Below are 22,641 nucleotides of genomic sequence, written 5' to 3'. Positions count from 1 at the left end.
GAATGCTAGAATTCAAATTCAAAATGTTATTTTTCTTTGCTCCTCCGAATTCCTTTATATCTTTCCTTTCCCCTTTTTTTTTTCTTTTTTTGTTCCTGAGATGGGGTCTTAACTATGTTGCTCAAGGTGGTCTTGAACTCCTAGGTTCTAATGATTCTTCTGCCTCAGTTTCCCAAATAGATGAGATTATAGGCACATGTCACTATGTCCAGCTTATGCCTTTCCTTTTTATGAAGCAAAATCAGTTTTTCAAATACCTGTCTAATACAATTTTTTTTTTTTTTTTGAGACAGCATCTGGTTCTGTCACCCAGGCTGGGGTGTAGTGGTGCAATCTCAGCTCACAGCAACCTCTACCTCCTGGATTCAAACCATCCTCCCACCGCAGGATCCCAAGCAGTTGGGACTACAAGTGCACACCACCATACCCAGCTAATTTTTGTATCTTTTTTTTTGTTGGTAGAGATGGGGTTTCTCTATGTTACCCAGGCTGGTCTCAAACTCCTGGGCTTAAGCAATCCACCCACCTCAGCTTCTAAAAGAGCTGGTATTACTGGTGTGAGCCACCACACCTAGCCTAATATATAATCTCAAATATTTTGTTTTAAAACATTACTTACTATGAAGTTAAACTAATTTTTAGAAAGCATTTTAATACATATTTTACTTTTTAAAGGTTATAACACTAACAACATGGAAGATGAATATTTAAAGAAAACTGAAATCAAGTATTATCGTATGGCTCAAAATAATTAGTGTTAATATTTTGATACCTACCTTCCCCATCTTTTGTCTACAAATGCTGGGTTAAGAGTTTTTAAATAGTTTTGTCCTTACTTTGTAATCTTTTTATATTATCACAAAAGAGAAGCGGAGGAAGCATTTGGCTATTAGATGTTAACTCACCAAGATACACTATAATAGATTAGACAGCCTGTGACAAAGTTTAATTCCTAGCCAAAAGCCTCATTATACTTAGACTATGCAACCAACATGAAGAATTTTTTAAAGGAAAGCACTGACTAAGATTAACAGCTTAAAAAATTCCTTCATTTAATTTAATCAACAAATCAACAGAAGTCAATCAGGTCTGAAAAACTATTCTTTCTTAGAGTAGAATTTCTTAATCTGGACCAACATAGCATTAATATTCAGATGACCACTATCATTACCCAGTACAGATTGACTAAAACTGTACTAATTACCTCTCGGTGAGTAAGGACCACTACACTCTCCCTTGGCAATCTATAGTTTCAAGGATGATTCCCAACTGCTCTCTCTCAACCTGGCCTAACTTTGGGGCTTCAAATAAATTTATTGAACTGCTTATTTGACATCTTTCTTTGGATATCTAACAGGCAGCTGAAATTAATAGAGGGCCAGATATTGAACATGCTAAATACTGAATAATAATAGTATTTAATTATTCAATTAATAATAATAGTACTTAATTATTCAGTTGATTTTCTAGCCCAAGAATTCCCCACCTATGGTTTAAGCCGAGAGTCTAGAGTCACACTCCATGCCTCCTTTTTGCTTATTTCCACATCCAATTACTAAATCCTATGTTTGATCCAAGCACTTTTCTTTCTTCACCTCTACCACTCACGATCTCACACCTGAACCAATGTACAAGCCTCTGACTGGGCTCCCTACTTCCACTCTTGGTGCCCTATAGATTATTCCTCATACAGAAACCAGAGGGACCACAGCATGTCTCTTCCTCAGCTTAATGCCCTTCTACAAATGGCACTTTCTTCCTATTAACTCTCCAGGATTATGCCACCTGACTTCTGCTCCTTTCTCCCAGCTCATTTTTCCTCCCCATTCCCGCATTCTAGTCTCTTTGGTCTATTTTCACCAAGCTCTTCCCTTTGTACTTGCTAGAATGCTTTGCATCCCTCCACCTAACCCCTAGTTCTTTTTAACTTTGGGGTGCCAGAACTGCTGAAACAGCTGCTGCTGGTGCTGCCCTTGAAGCTGCAATGACCACCACTGCCAATTATGCCATCTCAAAACCTGTTAATTCCTTTTTTGCATTTATCACACCTAAAATTATCCTGGTATTAAAAAAAAATCTATTTGAATCTCCTTACTAGAATATAGGTACTGGGAGAACAGTGATCTTACTTATCTTGTTTGCCATTATTCCTTAGGGCCTAGGTACTGGCTAAGTATTTATTGAGTGAACTCATGCATGCATTTTCCAGAAAAGGAAGACTAGTACAGAAGCAGATGCTATGGAAGATAACCCAAAAAGTGACAACAGTGTACAAAGCAGGTCTCAGAATTGAGGAGAGTTAGATTTGTTACTATAGGATATTATTTTGTTATAATAATCATCTCTCACAATCCCATTTTAGGAGTGAACATTTTAAACAGCTAGAAATTCAGCTCTAAAAAAGCTTAATCCAAACATTTGAGTGCCTACTACTCTGTTCATTTAACTATCAGTGGAATTCAATCAAATGTATTAAAGAAGGCACTGCAAACTGCTAAGGACAATGAGAACCCATTCAAATGTACAATAAGCCTATCAGAACAGTTACACCTAACTTACCACTTCTACTGTAAATAACTTCAATTCCCTAACCAGACTTTTTACTTTATGTTCCAAGTTTTGGTTTGGACAATATGGAACATGTACCAAGGAAAAAAAGCATATAAACCTTACTGTGTAAGCCCTGTAAATGCTTATCTGGTTCAGAAACTTCTATGTTTACTTCCTGGTTCTCAGCAAGTCCCATGAAAATAAGATACCCCTCAGCTGAGTGTCAGGGAACTCTGGCTTGAGATGGCGAAAGGAATTTGTGAGACAAAAAGTTTTGGAGAACCTAACAAAAAACTTCAAGTTTTCTATGATTGCTAACAATTCTAAAATTACTGAAATTCTAAATACAAAGTTCAGTCAGCCTCAGAATACTTAACATTGAAGCAGAAATGTCAGTTCATAAATTCTTATTCCCATCAAATTTCTTGTGAACTAATTTTCTAATAAGTCATGCTCAACATTCATTTACAGAATTTAAGTTCTTATTTTCTTTAAAGACCTCGCTGATTGGGCTATTAAACTTTATTAACACGAACTGGATAAAGATGGCAGATAAGAAATAAAATCACTTAATAAACAGCATCAATTAGAATGGCTTAAATCACTATACGACTGGCTTTAATTCTTTCCTCACATTCAATCTCCATAGCCAGTGAGTAGTGAAGTCCAATAATTACATTTGTTTAAAAGGAATATGCAAAAGCAAGTAAGAATTTCTTGCTATATCTCTGAAAATAACATGACTTCAAATATCTAAAAACTTTAATCAGACAAAAACAAGAACACGATTTCTTAGAAAATGTCTTACCATTAAAAGGTTAGAGAAATTACTGAAATTTAGAACACATTCCCAATTCTCTGCAATGTTACACAACATTATTAGTAATAATCTTTAATATTTTTCCCAAAACCCTGTTAATTCTTCTGTCCATTAAAATAAATGGATAAATATAAGATTCATCAGGACACTCGGAAAAAGCAGGTGACTCCAAGAGACTTACAGACAGACAGATACATTTCAGTATAACCAAGAATTTCTCCTACAGAATCTCCAAAAGCCAAGATCACATCTCCCCACACAGCTCTGATATTAAAATAAAGCATAGCATATAAGGAAAAAAGCAAGATTTTGAATGGATAGATTTATCACACTTTAAGATCCAGATGTGGTAGTTATCCTATTACCTAAATGGTTTATAATACTTTTAATAAATTATCACATAGTTTCACTTATCCAAAACTAAATTTATTGCAATTACAAATTTTTAAGACTTGTTTTACTAGTCAGTTGAGTATTGTTATTTTGTACTCTATGTAATTTCCATGATAGCTTAATAAGGGAAAGAGTTAAGTCTTTTTAAATTTAACACATAATAAATGCACAAACTTTTGAGACAATGACAGTTCAGTATTTAAATTCACTAGGCATAATTTAGGCACCCTTAAAAGCATACATTTAATGAAATGGTACCCCAAGTGTTACTCAAAATTGACTTTAAAATGTTAACAACACCTAATTAACACCTAGGCACCATTCACCTAACATGATCAGACCTAGTACACTGAGCCCTAAAGACTTCTTCAGATATATTTGGTATTTATCTTATATCATCTCTATTCTACTTACTCTTTCTCCCAGACTCTCACCTTTATTTCCCCCATCATTCTCTATTTCTGCATTCCTCTGTTCATTCTGTTGACCTCCTCCCTTGGTATTGCTCAAGATTCCAACTTTGGTTTTCTTATCTGCTCTCACTTCATTTTCCCGGAGTTATCTCCCCACTCCAGGAAACTGGCCTACCAACTATAGTCCAGTAACCTATGTCTCTTGATTTACAGCCTCACATTTTCAAATGCTACCTTTATATCCATCCACAAATAGTTCAAGTACCTCTCTCCAAAAATATTGAAACTTGATTATATACTCCCCCCTCAAATCTGCTCTTCTGAATCCCATTTATCAGTTAACGATAGCATCATTTACATGAGCAACTTATAAATCCAGGTGTCACCTTAATTCTTCCCTCACACTCAATCTCCACAGCCAGTCAGTAGTGAAGTCAAATAATTATATTCATGAATTATTTCTATAATCTATGCACTTTCAGTTCATGCTGCCACTGCTTGAGTTGTGGACCACAACAATTTTTATCTGGTCTAATGCAAAAGCTTGCCTCCAGATTTTCTATACTAGTTCCTTCTAGTCTTTGACTAATTCCCATCCCCTAACTAACCTGACCACTATCACATTTTGGGCATCCTATGAAAATAAAATGCTCAAGTCTCAGAAAAATTGACCCTCATCACCCAATTCCTATGGGGAAAGACAGAGCCTGAGCAAGGGTTATATTCTACCATAAAGAGTTTGAAAACCACTAGGAGATAAAGCTAACTTCTTGGCATGAGACTTACCACCTTTATAAGGTCCAGTCTACCTGTTTGGCCTCAGTATACTTACTATTGAGCAATGATTTTCAAATGGTCTTAAAGTGCATTATAAGCTGATCACGATTTAATGATCACAGCCAGTATTACCATTAACTAGAAAATAAAACATACTAGACAAAACAAGGCTAAATTGTTTCCTGTTATCTTTTATTTCAAGTCTATGTACTGATTCACAATGTAAGACAATCTCTGATTGCGGATCACAGTCAGTTTTGAGTTCTGTTTGTTGGCTACAAGATGAACTTCACACAAGCCTTGCTGCTCTCTCCCTTTCACACAGAAAAATTCTTCTGTGTTTTTCAATATTTAATTCAAATATTCTAAAATTAAAAGATGCCATTTCACCCTCACCATATTAGCAAAAATGTTAAGTCTACAAAAAAACTATTTGTACTTCTAATTGCAGTATTTTTTTAGATAATGGAAAAACTGCAAAATAATTATCCAAACAATGAAATATTGTACAGTAGTTAAAATGAATTAACAGGCTGGGTGTGGTGGCTCAGCACTTTGGGAGGCCAAGGCAGGCCTATCGCCTGAGGTCAGAAGTTCAAGACCAACCTGGCCAACATGGTGAAACCCTGTCTCTACTAAAAATAAAAATAAAAAAAAATAGCTAGACTTGGTGGCGGGTGCCTGTAATCCCCAGCTGCTTGGAAGGCTGAGGCAGGAGAATCGCTTGAACCTGGTAGGCAGAGGTTGCAGTGAGCTGAGATTGTCCCATTGCATTCCAGCCTTGGAAACAAGAATGAAACTCCATCTCAAAAAAAAAAAAAAAATTAACATGTATCTACATAGATGAGTTTTGGAACCAACTGTCAATAAGAGAAGCAAATTTCTAAAGAATAGGCACACATTCTAAAGAATAGAATTATCATTAATGTAACTTTTAAAAGACACAACATGAGGTTATACTTGTTTATGGATACAGTCATATTAACAAATGTAAAAACATATGTATGAGGAATAATACATAAAACTTCAGGGCAGTGGTTACCTCTGGTGAGGAAGGGAATGGGAAAAGTTGGATGCAAAAGGTTTTAGTTGTAATATTTCCATTTTTAAAATTCTGAAGCACATATGGCAGAATATTAATAGCTATTAAGTCTAGGTATCTGACTACACAGGTGTTCCGTGACTTTCTGAAAAGTTTTGATATGTTTTAAACATCTCATAACTGAAAATCTAAACCTTAAAAAGATTAAAAGGCTTTTCTCCTTTTCATCCCTACCCTTGCCAAATTGTTCTATCCCTTCCCTGTACTCCCAGGGATGACGTATAAATATTTATAATATAATGTAATAGATTTTTTTCCACAAATTTGGAAACTGTTTATTAATCTTTGATTCTCCAGGATCCAGCAGGATGCCTAGCAGTTAGCAGGTGCTCAAAAAACAGTTTTGTGAACAAATATTTAAAAGTGACACTTCAAACAAATTAACTAACAAATTTCCTGGATGTTGCCAATAGTGACATTGCAGTAAGTATTTTTAATGCAGATCATAATTTTTGAAATTGTTTTCTCTACTACAAAAATACTTCTTCAAAGGCAAAACTTTGAAACTACAACTTTTTTAAAATTTTGGTTAAAAAACACTATGCAAGCAGAGTTAAATTTAACATATTTTTAGTTCACTTCAGTGATCTATCTTAAAAGAATCTACTTTGGAGTTACCAAATCAGTGCCATTTCAGGTGCATAATTTATATGTAACATTTACATAATGATCATTATTGTGGCCAAAAAAACTGGAACTAGATTAAGCAGTTTAAGTTAAATTATGTAAATTGTAAATTATTTCACCTTCCTAAAAATTACGTGAGAAAGAAAAAGCAGCTATTATTATAAATATTTCAAAGCCAAAGAGATTGATACAGAGAGAGGTCAGGTTACTTGCTCAGGTTTACAAAGACATTAGATTGTTGTTTCAGGATCAAACTCTGATTTCCTGCTGTTAAAGCAGGATTTGTCTACTATGTTACATCCATGCAGCCACATACTACTAACATTCCTACATTAGCCATATATCTTACTCCTGCTTGAAAACTGTGAATACTCATTAGGCCACTATGCCTCAATTGTGATGACTAGGTTACATAACTCAATAACTATTCTATTCTTTATCAGGACCTAATCCTACCGCCTTTCATTTAGTAGGAGGAAAGCCAACTGGATGAAACCTCCTTGAATGCAAATGTTTTGCAAAGATTGGTCTATTGTACTGCATAATCCACATCTAGTGGTTTATTATGAAAAAAAAAAACATATATATGTATATATGTGTATATACATATAAAATAAATTTTCCTAAAGCATGAAATAACTGGCACACTTAAGGATATTTTAAAATTATATATTTCTGTTGTATATCACAAAGTGCACTGATAGTGAAAAATAAAGTCAATTTACATTTTACTAGTTAAGAGATTAATGTGCATCAATAAATATTAGAACTTATCTATTAGGTAAGTTCTTATCTATTAAAACTTAATTTATATAATTAAAAATATAGAAAAAATGATAACGGTGAAAGATTTTTTTATTTACAATCTCATAGCTGGTCACATATTTGTAGTTTTTAAAAACTGCCCTCCTAGTTAATGCTGATATACCATGAAGGCTGAAAATCAGGACTGTGTAAAGCATATTGGTCAATTATTCTCTAAATGTAGCACCTCAGCTACTGTGATATTTAATTCTTTCACATCTTTATGAGTTTCCTATTTAACTGCAAATATTTATAGAAATGGAGTGTACCTTAAGCCTCTGTTTTCCAAGTTGTGTTCTACAGAATTTAAAGCACTTTCTGCTTCCTCACACCAAAAAGAATCCCATGGTCAAATAAAAATCACCTTTTACTTAGGCTCATGTTTCTCAAAGACATTTAACCTGAAACCTCTATCAAAGAATCCAAAGCTTAAGGCATAACTTCTGCCTTAAGCTTTCAGCAGCTAACATCTGGAAAGACAGACAGCTGGTAATAAGATCCTGGACTGGAAGGAAGATGGTCCCGAGCCTCAAGGAGAAAAGACCTAAAAATGCTTACAGAACATCAGAAACATTTTACTACATTTTTTTAGTGGAAGTGTAGGGGTGGAGAGGTAGATGAATGAGATGCAGTTCTTGCTCTCAAAGAGTTTATAGTCTGAGAAGAAAACAATAACAGATAAGAATACCTAAGAAGTGAAGAATACCTAACCCAATCTTGGTAGCCAGAGAGAGGCAGAGGCACACCAAGGCTACCAAGGATGGCATCCTGAGAAAGTAATGTCTGAGCTTAACCTTGTAAAAAGAACAGGAATTGGACAGAAGAAGAGCATTCAAATCAAAGGCTACAAACGTAGACACTGAAAGATGCAAATTCAACCATCCTGAAATACTTTCACCCACCAGGCTGGCAAAGACCCAACAGTTTGATAAACGATTTATGGAAAAACAAGTCCTCTTATACAGTGCTGGTGAAAGTAAAAATTTGTGCAATCTCTAAGGGAAGCAATTTGACCACACTTATTAAAATTTTATATGCACATGCCTTTTGACTCAGCAATTTCAACTTTAGGTATTTGTCTTAGAGCTTGATTTACATGTATATGAACACAAATGTTATTATTTTGGAGTGTGTTTAACGGCAGAAGATAAATTAGGACACACAAAAAAGGAGTGAGAATGCTCTTTATGACAATCTCCACAAATACTGTTAGGCTAAACTAAAGGCACATAATAGCTTAAATAGTGTATTATCATTGAATAAAAAGAGATGAGGCAAAGAAAAAAAAATATTTCACTGTGTTGATTTGTAGGTATAGGTTGCTTCTGGAAGAAAACACAAGAAACTGATAGCAGTTACTTCCAGGAACAAACTGAATGACAGGTGACAACAGAAAGACTTTTCATTGTATAATATTTTGTATCTTTTACATTTTGAAACATTTTCTGTGCTACTGATCCATAAACTAAATCAACACAACATCTAATGGAAATTAAAGCAGTTTGAAATTGCCAGAATATGAAATTCAAGACAAGAAGCAGTCAGAAATGAAGGTCAAGAGGTAGCCAGTTCATGAAGGGACTTATCTGCCATTCTAAAGACCATGAACTTGAGGCCAGTGTAACTGGGGACCACATGCAAACCAGGAATAAAACACACACACATCCCTGGAATTCAACCAGAGTCATTAATGTCAGGTGTGTGCTTCAAAAAACCAAAGTCTGGGAATTCTCCACAAACTGAATCAGAGTCTTGGGGGTTAAGGTTCAGGTGTCCACATTTTAACAAGTACTCTAGGTGACTACAGGTTAGAGGGAGCTTCTGTGGAGTTCTAAGCAGAAGAGGGAAAGGGCCAGATGTTCACTTTACATAGACACTCTGGTGACGATTTGTGAGGAATAAGATTCAGTTAGAAGGCTATGGCAGTACTCCAAATCATGCTCTTCAATTTGATTAACAATCACATTGTATATAAATACTTATTGTATACAATATAGCAAAAGTATACTCCCTGACAAAAGTATACCATGGTACACTTATTGCATACCACTGGCAAAAGTATTATCTGCCCAAGAGCTACAACCTAAGCCACAAAATCTTCTTCAGAAAACAAAGGGAAACAAAATCCAATGCATTATACCATCCAAGACATATAGTTTAATCCAATAACACAGCAGATTGTTAAATGAAATTATTCTATCCCATTATGAATTTTAAAAAACAAAACTAAAAATAGAAACCATTAAGAAGGGTTGCCAAGTTGTGAGACTTGGAATAGAGAAGAGGGTAGAAATTGCTGACTTCTTATTTGGTCTGTATTAAAATACTTTTTTCTTGGTTTTCCCTTATTCAGTTCCCCATCCCTGGTCACAGGTGAAAAAGAGTTTTAAATAAAATCTTTCTTTGACCAATGAGGTATGTTTTTGGTGTCAAAATCCTTTCCAAGTCAGTTTTGTTCTATGTAGAGTTCTAATTTGTGTCAAGGACCCTGATAACAGCAGTTCCACATTTGCCAACAGCTACATCTCTTAATGATGCCAGTAAATTGTAATGTTAGTTTTACTAGCCTTTGAAAGGTCATGAGGCAGTAGAGGTAAAATGTTTGACTAGAAATCTGATATCACAAAACAAGCCATTGGTCAATCAATGGGGAAAAGGACAAGATTTTAAAGTAAAGCAATGTAACCAATATGAAAGGGTAAATGAAAGTCAAAATTCTGAACCAGTTTGAAGGTTGTAAACCTATTCTGTGTGTGCCTTATCAACTAAAAGACATTTCCTGTAATTGTTTACATTTCTACAAAGTTAGAAAATCATCAGTCTTCAGGGTGTAAAATCATACTGGCACTGCATCCTTTGTCATTTGCATTTTAACAAATAGCCTAATACAGACCTGTTTTGCATCAAAAAACCATCACCACCACAACAAAAGAGAATGCTTTGACAAAAAACCAAGTTACCATGACACTACAGACACAGCAGCCATGGTGAGACTCAAAAAAGCACTTGGCCATTTTCTTTTATATCCAATTCACATGATTCATATAACTTAATATTTTTTACTCCCCCAATATAACAAACAGTAGTTATCATCTTATCACTCCTATTACAGAATCCCATTTTAGGACAACTTCACACAGCCCAGTCAGTATTCTTCGGCCTGTTACTAATCTCTCATCTGGGCTACATCTAATGCTATTGCATTCTGAGTACTGACCTTGATATAAATTATAACACAAATTTAAATCAGTAAGGAACTTATCCAATAAAACTGTAATGACAACAACATCAACAAAAACTATTCCACTGTCTGGCAATTACAAAACTGGGTATTCTACAGTTCAGGAGCTTTACTTCAAAGCCGGCGCATCCCAAACAGCATTACCTAGCAATAGACAAATATTTACCTATCAGAGATTTCTCCACTCAGAATGGGTACACCTAGGTAGTTTCACTTTTAAGACTTAATGATTTTCCCTACATTTTAAAAGTTTTTTATTAGTGGCAATCTAGTTCAGAGGTTCAAGAGTTAATCCTGAGATGCCACCCATTTTCTTGAGGCCTTGAAAACGTTACCCAGTTTCAAAATGCCAGCAATATAAAGGACTTTGGAGGCTATCTAGTACAGCCCCAGCAATTCACATATTGAATTAGGTAAAGCACTTTAAAAACTGACAATACTATACAAAAAGTATCATTTCCACCTATGAGACCCAGAAAAGTTAAACACACTTCGGAAGTTAACCACAAGGAACCAGGGCCTAGAACTAAGCTCTTCACCCTTAATGCCACATTCTAAACATGCCAAGTGAGCTATTTTTAATTGTTGTGGGAAGCTTATTTATGCATACATATTTATGCATACATGGCATTTGACAGATTTCTAAAAGCTAGACCTTGAAAAATTAGTACAACGCAAAGGGCACACCGCTTTTCCCAAATAGTAACGCTGTACTTTCTTAGGACATTACCATTCCCTTCCTCACCTCCAACTTCACTTCCCAACACAAACTCAACTACTCTAACCTCCCGTTCAAACTCTTTATTCTTTAAATAATGCGAGTGTATTTTATAAACTGCCATTTTCAAATGCTTAGGAAAAATAAATTTACAAATCTAGACATCCATCAGGTGAATGCAAGGACTCTCTTCAATAAACTCAACAAAGAGGCAGGATGTTTAATGTTGACAATAGATTCACTACTTAAGCAACGATGATTTACAATTTCATTTTGATGCCTCTACAAAATAACTTCGCCGAGGATCACATGATACCAGAGGTTTTCAACAGGTTGTCTAGTCTTGCACAGAATTAAACTAAATTAGTTATGTGCAACTAATTTCAAAACCTTTTGGTGCACAATGCCAACAATCAAGAGATTTCCAAGAGATTTGTCTGGACATATTGCTCATGGTAGCATCGGTCACTCTCCTTCTAAAGGTGGGTGGGGGTACAGGATCACAAATTGTTTTTAAAGTGGGGGGTGGTGACAACAGGAAGATTCAAACTCAGGGTGTTTTCTCCTGGATTTATATATTTTGTAGATATATTAATGAATATATCAAATATGGTCTATTGTGGAGATACTGCTGCACTGGAGTCCCAGGCTTTTTATTTCATACATTACCCAGTATACCAGCCCCTTGTCCTCACATGTCTCCTACATAACGTCTATATACAAGTCAAATTTTCCCCCTTGCCTTCTTAGCACCCAAGACTTCATGCTTTTAAAACAAGCTGGCAGGGTCTATCGACGATCACGTTCCAGTATGGAGAAGGCTCCAGGCTAAAGGGCTTTTCGGATCCTCTCTAAAGGCCTCGCAGTCCTGCAGAGTAAAAGGGGGTGTGTCCTCGGTAGTTTCGTCCCTTTTGCGCCTACGGCCCTCAGCTACGCCCCGGGCCCCTTTTCTCGGGGCGGCCCGGGGAGCTGCTCTCAGGGCGTCCAAACCTCAGGCCACCGGCTCACTTTCTTGGGGTGGGTCCCAACCAGGGAACGAGGGCGGGGTCGAGGAGGGCACCATTGAATCCCCAAACCTTTCACTCTATGGGGCACTCGGCAGCCCCTCTTCGCCCTCCCCGCTGCGCCCCTGCCTCGGAGGTCCCTGCAGGAACACAGCCCCTCTCCCTCGCCCCCGACCTGAATCTCCTTCGCACGCGCGCCCAGAAGCTAAGTGGGCCCAGGGCGAAGCCAGAGGGCCTGGGGGCCGCAAGAGAGGCAGGACGGGCATCTGCGGTGCCCTGGGGAGAGCCTCCCGAGAGGTCCCGCCCGAGGGGGCGAGGCCGCCCCTAGACCCCCGGCCGAGCCCGGGAGCGAAGCAGGGCCGCGCCAGGACCCACCAGCTGCTTCAGGTCCTCCTCCGAGAGCTCCGCGTAACGGTACCGCTGCTGCTCGAACTCGTACCGAGTGGTTTTGGCCACGACCACCACCCGGGAAGGGCGGAAGCCGCCGTCGGGGCGGCTGCCACAGCCCGCCAGCTCGCGCGGCTGCCCCTGCCCCAGGTGCCGCCGGCCGCCGCCGTCACCGCCCAGCCGGGGCCGCGCGGCGGGGCCTCCCGCGCTCGATCGCCGCAGCGCCGCCGCCCGGCCGCCCGCCACGCGACGACAGCTGCCCAGCAGGAAGCCACGATAGCAAGTCATCATGGGCCGAGCCGCGGCCCCGGGCTCGGGCTCCTTCCCTCGGCTCCCCACCACCGGGAGTGCGCGCAGCCCGCGCCGCCCGGACCTCTAACTTCGCGCCGGGCGGGCAGAGGTTAAGTGCCGGGACGTGCGTGGCCCGCGCCGCGAGAGGGACGTGCCCAGACGTTGACGGAGGCGGAGAAAGCGTGGCGATTGGGAAGCGGCCGACCCCGGGCTGGGGAAAGGTGGGCGGGGAAGAGATGGAGGCCTGGGGCTGGTGGGTTTTGTTTGTTTGTTTATTCATTTCCCTCTCGCCTGCTCTGCGGCCGCTTCGCCGCCCGGGGGCGACCTCCCGGCTCCGCCCGCCTCCCAGCGGTCGCTCTTTTCCCGCCTCCAGGCTAACTCTATCGGCCAATCAGAGCCCTCGGCGGCTCCGGAGCCCGCGGGCCCGCGCCATTGGCTGCAGCCTGAGGAAGGGGTGGAATTCTGTTTGGCTGTGGCGCCGCCCTGAGGACTTCATCGGGAAGCCGGTCTGAGTCGGCGCGGGGACTGCCGGTGGGGTTTTGAGCGGCCGTCTGGAAGGTAGTCTGCGAGTACCTCCTTGCTCGGGTTCTGTTCTACAGGCCGACCACGTGTGTGTTGGTTCATTTGCCCAGGGCTGGTGTGATAATAGCTGGTGTATCCGGGGCCGGGCTGGGGGCTGAGGAGGCGGACCCGGCACCTGCTGCACCGTGTGCGCAGCCTGGCACAAAATCCTCTCGGCGTGGGACCCTGTACCAGCCCCGCTGCCCCCCGAACAGCCCTAAGGAACTTGGAGGGTGATGGGTAGAGGAGCCTGGCCGGGTGGAGCATTTCTCCATGGGGAGAGACGGTTGAAACTAGACAGGACAGGAGCACGGTGTTGAGAATGTTAGTCATTCGGGGCCGGGTGCGGTGGCTCACGTCTGTAATCCCAGCACCTTGAGAGGCCGAGGCGCGTGGATCACGAGGTCAGGAGTTCAAAACCAGCCTGGCCAAGATGGTGAGACCCTCGTCTCTACTAAAAATACAAAAATTAAACAGGCGTAGTGGCGGGCACCTGTTATCCCAGTTACTTGGGAAGCTGAGGCAGAGAATTACTTGAACCCGGGAGGCGTAGGTTGCAGTGAGCCGAAATCGCACCACTGCACTCCAGCCTGGGCGGCAGAGTGAGACTCCGTCTCAAAAAAAAAAAAAACAGTTAGTCATTTGGACTTTGTCCTGTAGGTAGGAGTTAGTTATTTGAAGGCTTTTAACAGGGAAGGAGTGAGTTAAAGCAATGTTTGGTGACTATTGATCTGGCTTTGGAATGTTTTGTAGATTGGGAGGCTGTCGGGATAATGACTCGCGGAGTGCTCAGGACCCGGGCTGGGGTGTGATGAGAACAGAAGGAAACATCCCATTGTAAGGGGAGAACCAAATGGCAGTGCACATCCTGGTGTTCAGTTCCTGCAGCTCCTTAGATCCCTTTCCCTGGTACCGTGTTTGCTCCTTTGTGGTTCTGACGCTAACTTGCTGCTGGACTTTGGGCAGATTACTTCATCTTCTTGGGCCTCAGATTCCTCCTCTGTAAAAAGGGGCTTCGAGTGACCCCAAGGTTCTACCAAGTCCAAATCGATTCAGTGAATCTGTGACTCTCCTCAGGAGGACACCAGCACCAGCGTTCATTCGTGGGTTCCCCCCTTGTGCCTGCCGTGTACCAGGTAGCGTATTGGACTGGGAGCGTGAAGCCTGATAGGTGCTGACTTGGTAAAGTTCTGCCACTGATCCGTTCTGACCAAGAGCTTTGCCTCACAGCAGCTGCTAATAGTGATGTGTAGTGTCACAACCTTAATAACCTCAAAAACTTCTAGAGAAGTAACATCTGTAACTATCCTCAGACTCCTTTGTCATCTTACTGTTGTAAACTTCATTAGATATTACGAAGGAAGAAAAGGGAAAAATCATAGATGACACTTAGGTTGGAGGTCAGGGTGCATAGAGGAATGTTAATTGATCCATTTGACAGAAAAAAAAATGAGTAGGGAGGAACTGTTTGGGATCAAAGTCTGTGAGTTTTGTTGCTCATATTTGAAATCTCAGACCTCATTTATTCCCACTTCACAGATAAAAATTCAAATTTTTGGCTCTGTCTCATCTCAGCTACAAACATAGGCATTGACATCTCTGTTGGAATAGCCCTTTGTCCATAGTTATTTGTATCTCATCTTCCACCTCCTCAAAAATGTTTCTTCCTGAAGTCATCCCCTCACAGGTTATCTTGAATTTTCCCTTTCAACTGAGTTTTCCTCTTCAGTATTTAAATATGCTCATGTCTATGACATCCTTAAAGTTTTTCTAAAAACCAAAGCAACTTCTAAACCTGGTTTTTACATATTGCCTGCCTTACCTTTACAACTGATTTCCGAAAGTGTAGTCTGTTCATCATTGCCACATCCCTGCCTCCTAGTCATTCCTCAACCTGTTGTACACTGGCTTCTGTCCACTGCTTTGCTAATTACTACTGTTTCCAAGGTTACTAAATGATCTTGTTGGAACTCAAAAGACTTTTTTCAGTCCTTAAATTGCTTGATCTTTCTCAAGCATTTGAAATGGTTGTCATTTCTTCTTGAAATCTTTTACTGTCTCCCAACACACCAGTCCCTAACAGTGTTTCTCCCATCTCTCTGTCCCTTTTTGACTTATTCCTAAACCCGTCTCCAAGATGGCTTCCATCCTCATCTCCTTGTCTTTTCTCTCCCTCCTCTTTCTTCTTTTCTCTCTCACACACATTCCTGGGTGAGTTCATTCAGTGTTGTGTAATGGAAGGATCTTGGTTCAAATCCCAGTTGTAATGTTTATTAGCTTTGTGAAAGTTGAACCAGTTGTTTAACCTTCAGGAGGCTGCTTCTGCATTTATAAAATATAATTGCTACATTGTAAAATTGTGAATATGTGCACAGATGCCTAGCACTGTGCCCATTACAAAGTAAACACTTAGCAAATATTTGCCCCTTTCCTGACTTCAGCTATTACTGGAATCTTTAGCCCAGATTTTCTCCTGAGTTTCCAATCCTTATCTAGTTTCTTGTTAGATAATGTCTCTTAAATCTTACCCTTATAAAACACATTAGTGGAGATTAAATTATATTTGAGTGTTGCTATAGCTCAGACGTCCTGCCAGGTGTTAAAGATTAAATGATTTTAAAAAAAGCCCCCCCCTTGAGAAGCCCAAAGTCTATGCAGTGATAGAGTTATACAGAGAATGCTACAGAAATTTGGAGTAGCAGGTCTTAAGTCAGCCTAAGAAGAGTTAGAGAAGGCTTTCTGGAAATGTGAAGAGTTAGACCCTAAAGAATGAATAAAGTATTACCCATTCATTATCAGCAAGAATGAGAAGGAAATTCCACAGAAGAAACACCATGAGCAGATGCATAGAAGCAATGAAATAGCCATTTTTAATTTTTAGAGAATTTAGAGAGAGGCAGGCAACACTGGGAAGTGAGGCTAGAGAGGTGGACAAGGGCAAAGACAATAAAAGTTGTGAAAAATCTAGGTTTAGGACTTGTCTTTTATCCTTCACATATTAGGAAACAACCAAAAGGAGAAAATGACACGATTAGCTTTGCAAAAATTGTGAGCAGGAATTTTTTAGAAGAAACACAAACAGTGAATACATACTTGAAAAGATAACCGTATTAGAAATTAGAGAAATACAAATAATGTCATTGTGAAATAATATTTTATATCTACTAGATTGGTTAATAGAAATTAAGAAATCTTGGTAATACTCTAATTATTAGAAAACTGTTATCCTTATCATCAAGTCTTCATTAGGCCAAACATTGGCTAATCATTTCAGTAATTCTTCCTTCCAATGCCATAGTTTGCAAATATAATTTTTTTCTTTTTCTTTTCTTTTTTTCTTTTTTTTTTTTTTTTTTTTTGAGAAAGGGTACTGCACTGCATGGCTCATGTAGCTGCAACCGCCCAGATTCACGTGATCCTCCTACCTCAGCCTCCAAGGTAGTTGGGACTACAGATGCATGGCACTGTGCCCTGCTAATTTTTTGTAATTTTTGTAGAAATGGAGTTTTATACAGTGTTGCCCAGGCTGGTCCTGAACTCCCAGGCTCAGGCAGCCCACCCACCTCGGCCTCCCAAAGTGTAGGGATTACAGATGTGAACCATTGCACCTGGCCTAAATATCATCTTCAAAGTTTCAGATATGTTCATGTATTCATTTGTCAACTCCAAGTATGATGTCAAAAATTAACCAGTACTATGGGTATAATCTGATCATTATAAAAAAACAAAACTGCTGGCATTCATGGATTTAATATCAGCTTCAACTATTCTCAAACAACCAAAAAAAATCTGTAATGTTATTGAGTTTTAAACTCAAACTTGATCCATGGTGAGGCCAGTATGCTTTTCTAGTAAATGAGTCTAATCGACCGTGATTTAATAGCCACATCTCAAGCAAGCTTAACTGTTCACAACATTTTATGGGGAAAATTATATATATATATCACTGATATTCACAATTTGAAGATATACAGAGGTCTTAAAATATATCCTTCCCAACCCCTAGAACCCTTTCCACCCACACTTCATGTACATTCTGACTCTATAAAAGATATATATCTCTCTTTTTATGACATTCAAATACTCTAAGACCTGTATAGCAGGATTCCCCAACCCCCACGCTGTGGATCAGTGTCGGTCCGTGACCTGTTAGGAACAGGGCCACACAGCAGGAAGTGAGTGGTGGACAAGGGAGTGAAGCTTCATCTGTATTTACGGCCGCTTCCCATAATTCTCATTACTACCTGAGCTCTGCCTTCTGTCAGATTAGAGGCAGCATTAGATTCTCATAAGATGCAAACCCTACTGTGAACTTCTCATGCGAGGCACCTAGGTTGCACACTCCATGTGAAACTCTAATGCTTGATGATCAGAAGTGGAACAGCTTCATCCCAAAGCCATCCCCATCCACCCCCTAGTCTTCGGAAAAATTATCTTCCACAAAACCAGTCCCTGATGCCAAAAAAGTTGGTTACCAGTGCTGTATAGGATGTATTCTCCTGGCAACCAAGGGTTCCTTGCTTTGGCAGATGAAAAATAGTATTTTTTTAAGAGAGAACATTTAAATTGTCTATAATTAGGGTAAACAGTTGGTTAAAATATTAAAAGAGAAGAACATTTAGATGGTCTTAAAAGATAAATAATGACATAAAAATTAGTTAAGTAAATTTTAATAAAAAACAGCTGCTTTGGAAATACAAAATGTATGCTTTGAAATATGCCAAAATAACTTGTGATGGATGTTATTGTACAACTGATCTCTCATCATAAAAGGGGAACAAAGGACACAGGAGAGCGAAAAAGAAGGCTGGATGAAGATACAGGACAAGGAAAAACCATAAAATGTTTCTGTTTCTATTATTCCTCCAAAATTGTACTAAATATTTGGTAATACTAAAAAAGAATTACCAGAAAGAATAACGAAATGTATAGAAAATGGGTTGAAAGAGTTGTGAGTTTAAATTTCATGTTTCTGTTCTTTTCCATTTCATAGTCTGGGAATTTTCACTTCTTTCTTTGCTTTCCTGATTTTCTAACCCTACATTTGATTTTGTTGCACTGACATTTCTTTATAGATCAGAAACTAAGGTAGTGAATTTTTTTCATTGATATATGCAGAGAAATCTAAAGAAAATCATAGAATGAATTCAACTTTAAAATGTTTGAAGCATTGAGAAGATACTGCTTTATCTCCATCTTAGTGTGGGGACAAGGATGAACATGTCAAAAGGATAAAGATGATCAGATACAGTGGTTCACACCTGTAATCCCAGAACTTTTGGGAGGCCAAGGCACGTGGATCACTTGAGATCAAGAGTTCAAGACCAGCCCGATCAGCATCGTGAGACCCTGTCTCTACTAAAAATACAAAAATTAGCTGAGCTTTGATGGTGGGTGCCTGTAATCCCAGCTACTCAGGAGGCTGAGTGAGGCAGGAGAATCCCTTGAACTCAGGAGGCAGAGGTTGAAGTGAGCCAAGATCGTGCCATTGCACTCCAACCTGGGTGACAGAGCGAGACTCTATCTAAAAAAAAAAAAAAAGAACAACAACAAAAAAAGAAAAAAAAAGATATTTGTTCTCTTCTTCACTTTATCAATTTATAGTGCAATCATAATGTTCCCACATCAGCTAAGATCTTATAATAAAAGAGAACCAGTACTTTATTATCTCCTCCAAATGTCTCTCTGTGTTATGTTTCTAATGAAAATTTTTCACTGAGTGTGTTCCACATCAGAGTCACTCTTCTGGATTTTAAAAAAGGGAATTTCTGTTGTCCATTCTTTTTGTCCTTCCTTTCATACTAAAGCTCTTTTTTCCCTTCTCTCTATCTGTTCTTCATCTCACATTAAGTTTTTTTCTTTTTATTTCCTGAGTCATTGACTCCTTTATTTAGAAGTAAGGGATATTATGTGCCATGTTTCTTTTAGAATCACTGGAAGAATTCATGGGCCTCTAGTAATTAACTTATACTAAGTTAACACCTTTGCAGTTACAAGGAAGTAGCAAAATGTTGAACAATTAGCATACTAACTAAATTATAAAAGAGTTAATTCAACTTTCATATGCTATACTAAATTTTCAGGCACTAGCTGAGATTTCACTTAAATACTTATATATTATATCTTTATTATTTTATAACAGGTATGGTAATACAGTAATATAACTTTTAACAATGTATATTCATATATCCAAATGAATATTCTTTGAAGTAGCACTTAGTGAAATTATACCCTTATTCCAAATATGTCATCATTGTTGAGAACATTTTCGGAAACATTTTAGAATTAGGAGTTTTTATCCCCTAATCAGAGAATTGTTTAGGGGTCACAATCAAAAGTCTCATTGAAGCCATGGTGTGATAAAACTAGATTGAAAAATGAAATAGGGCTGTAAGTACTGAGACTGATTTTCTTGTGTGATTTGTGAGGTGTCTCTGAAACAAATCTCAAAGAAGAGCATCAAAACTTGCAAAATTGTTGAAATTACTTTAGCCTACTAAAATAATAGCAATTGAGAAAAAGATTCATTTGGCTATACATGATGCATTTGTTTTTCTCTATATACAGCCACACCTACTAAAATATTAATGAAAATACAATTACATAAAACAAAGTAGAACAAGTTAACATTTTGACATTTTTATACGTGCTTTTTGATAGATAAGTAATGTATTATATTTTATTTATTCATTTAGCAACTATTGGATGCTGACCATGAGTCAAGCATTTACAAGATGCAACAGATACAAGTCCAAGAGCAGATGCTCTTTTTAAAGGAATTCATACCATGAATATATAAGCTTATCATATTAGAAAATCCAAAATCTAAATTAAACTATACATTTCCCTGAAGATAAATAGGATTTAGTGAAATGTTATCATGCAATTATATTATTTTTCAAAGAAATTACTCTGGAAATTTAGTAAAGTATTTGTTTTATGGTCAATGTGTGACTGAAAAAAAAATAAACACTTTGTTAGATCTTTATCAAATCTGGCAATTTATAATTCCAACTATTAAATCCACCAATGTGATGAAAAGTCCAAATTAGTTATAAAATCCTACTCTAAATTAACTTCTTCAAAAATGATAAATTTTGAACTTCTGAAGTCCATTTATTTTTTAAAATTCTGTCAGTTTCTGCATAACAATCAAAATGTAAAACATAAGAGAAAAATGTTAATTGCAACAAATTACATTTCTTAAGGTTTTCTATAAAAACTCTTCAAGGAATGAATAGAATCTTCTCATTTGTTAGGGTGATTTAGTATTTTTAGTAGGGTGACCCCTCTTTGTAGATGTCATATTTATAGTAGGTAGTATTCATGAACAGGCAACCGACTGTCTGTGAGTCCACCTAGAAGGATCTGTGATATAAATTTAAAATGTTTTATTATACAGTATTATATTTGGACTAGATTTAATATTGAATGCAACTAAACATTGATATTCATGAATATACTCATTGGTAAGGAAATAAAAGCTAGAGAATATACATTTTTACAAGTAACATGTAGAGATGTGGTAAAATTTTAATCATGACTCTTTTAGAGAATTTATAGGCAACAAAGTCCAAAAAATATGTTTTATTGCTTCCATAACATTTTACCATTTGTTTTTAATGCCTCCTGGAGAAGATACTAAGTGAAAAGGGGAAAAAATATCAGAGGAAAGAGGGTTCATATGATTGACATTTGCTTTGCATTGTTTTCATTGTTTCTAATTAAGATAGTTACACAGCACCCCTTTCCTAAAATGGAATATAACAAAATACAAATATCATAAGCACGTGTCATTGGTTCATAAGAGAATTTGCTATTTAATCCTAATTTTAAATTGACATTATTAATGTGTACCAACTAATTCTCTGATAGACCTCATTTTATTATTGGCAATGTAAACATTATTATAAAGTAAAAGATAATTTTATTCATTTTATATGTTTAAAGACTAATAAACCATTCATTTAATATATTTGCTTAAAGTAGCAAGACAAATTATATTCACTTAGTTCTCTGAATCACTGGGTAAAGCAGGTTATGATACTGTTCTGGATGTTTTGTGTATTTTTCCTTTTGATTATAGCTTTAGTATTAAGCAAAGGAAGATATTTCATCCAGTTATGCGTGTTCTTTGATAGATTCTTAAATTATGTATGATTAAACCAGCTTTAATATTGCAAAATGATTAAGAGTTGAAAAAATGCTTGTTACCACACTATCATTGTAATTGTATTATTCAGTCTTCTGTAGAACAGAATGCAGGACTAAGTGAAACTGTTAGTGAAAATATTTAGATGATTTTATTGGAATAACTACATCTATATAACAAAGTTGAGCTTACTATTTTTGACATTATTTTTCTCCAAAAAGAAATATGAATATTAGTTTTAAATCCACATATCAAGATAAGCACTAAAAGCTGACCGTTTGTTTACACTGCTTCCACTTCAAACTTACTTTATTTGTAAATAATAAAAGAAATAGTACTTTTTCATCCTAGACAAAATAGGTCCTTGAAAATCGTATTTGTACAATCTAGTTATTCTTATAAGCAGTCAAATTCTAAAAAGGAATAAACAGGATTTTCAGGATATCAAGCCAAATTTACCAGGTGGACCCATTATATGTATCTATAATTCTTCCTATTATAGCTAATAATAGGATGAGAATAAGTGAAGATAAATACACAAATGAAGGGTTAGTTTCAGGGTAGCAACGTAATAGTCTTTTATGCAATTTATAGGCAAATGACATACGGGCATCACCATGAGGCTGACTTGATAAAATGAACACTACCTATAGAAGACAGTTATTTTCAAACCCACTCCTCAGATCCAAACAGTCAGGGCTGTAGCCATCACCCACTTTAAACAGAGCAGTTCCACTTGTTTAAAAATCTACCTAATATATTAGGATCGTGCTTAAAATTCTTTTTTAAACCTTTGACCTA

At 37.9% G+C, this 22,641-nt stretch overlaps 2 protein-coding genes and 1 long non-coding RNA gene across 7 annotated transcripts in view; 1 reads left to right on the top strand and 2 right to left on the bottom strand.

Annotated features, from left to right (window-relative positions):
- The window catches only part of NADK2 (NAD kinase 2, mitochondrial), a 49,697-nt gene extending 36,375 nt beyond the window's left edge, over window positions 1-13,322 (bottom strand). The window contains exon 1 of one of the 3 annotated variants that reach the window (XM_010336674.3): window positions 12,825-13,322. In XM_010336674.3, the coding sequence (XP_010334976.2) occupies window positions 12,825-13,127 (303 nt within the window). In that variant the 5' untranslated portion in view covers window positions 13,128-13,322. The remainder of the gene's footprint in view (window positions 1-12,824) is intronic. The other 2 variants (XM_039471286.2, XM_039471289.2) reach the window with 2 other exon arrangements.
- A 48-nt stretch (window positions 13,323-13,370) lies between these two features.
- Window positions 13,371-22,641, top strand: part of LOC141581382 (uncharacterized) — a 73,564-nt gene continuing 64,293 nt past the window's right edge. The window contains exon 1 of the long non-coding RNA XR_012513976.1: window positions 13,371-13,685. This is a non-coding gene — a long non-coding RNA (uncharacterized LOC141581382). The remainder of the gene's footprint in view (window positions 13,686-22,641) is intronic.
- RANBP3L (RAN binding protein 3 like) overlaps window positions 13,918-22,641 on the bottom strand; it is a 61,879-nt gene continuing 53,155 nt past the window's right edge. For 2 of the 3 annotated variants that reach the window (XM_010336673.3, XM_074386609.1), the window contains one exon: window positions 20,000-21,056. In XM_010336673.3, the coding sequence (XP_010334975.1) occupies window positions 21,013-21,056 (44 nt within the window). In that variant the 3' untranslated portion in view covers window positions 20,000-21,012. Of the gene's footprint in view, window positions 21,057-22,641 lie in introns of all 3 variants that reach the window. The other variant, XM_003925919.4, reaches the window with a different exon arrangement.

Source organism: Saimiri boliviensis, chromosome 1, assembly GCF_048565385.1.
Source record: "Saimiri boliviensis isolate mSaiBol1 chromosome 1, mSaiBol1.pri, whole genome shotgun sequence".
NCBI lineage: Eukaryota > Metazoa > Chordata > Mammalia > Primates > Cebidae > Saimiri > Saimiri boliviensis.
The sequence above is the reverse complement of the archived record's forward strand: the minus strand, read 5'-3'. Positions and strand labels throughout refer to the sequence as shown.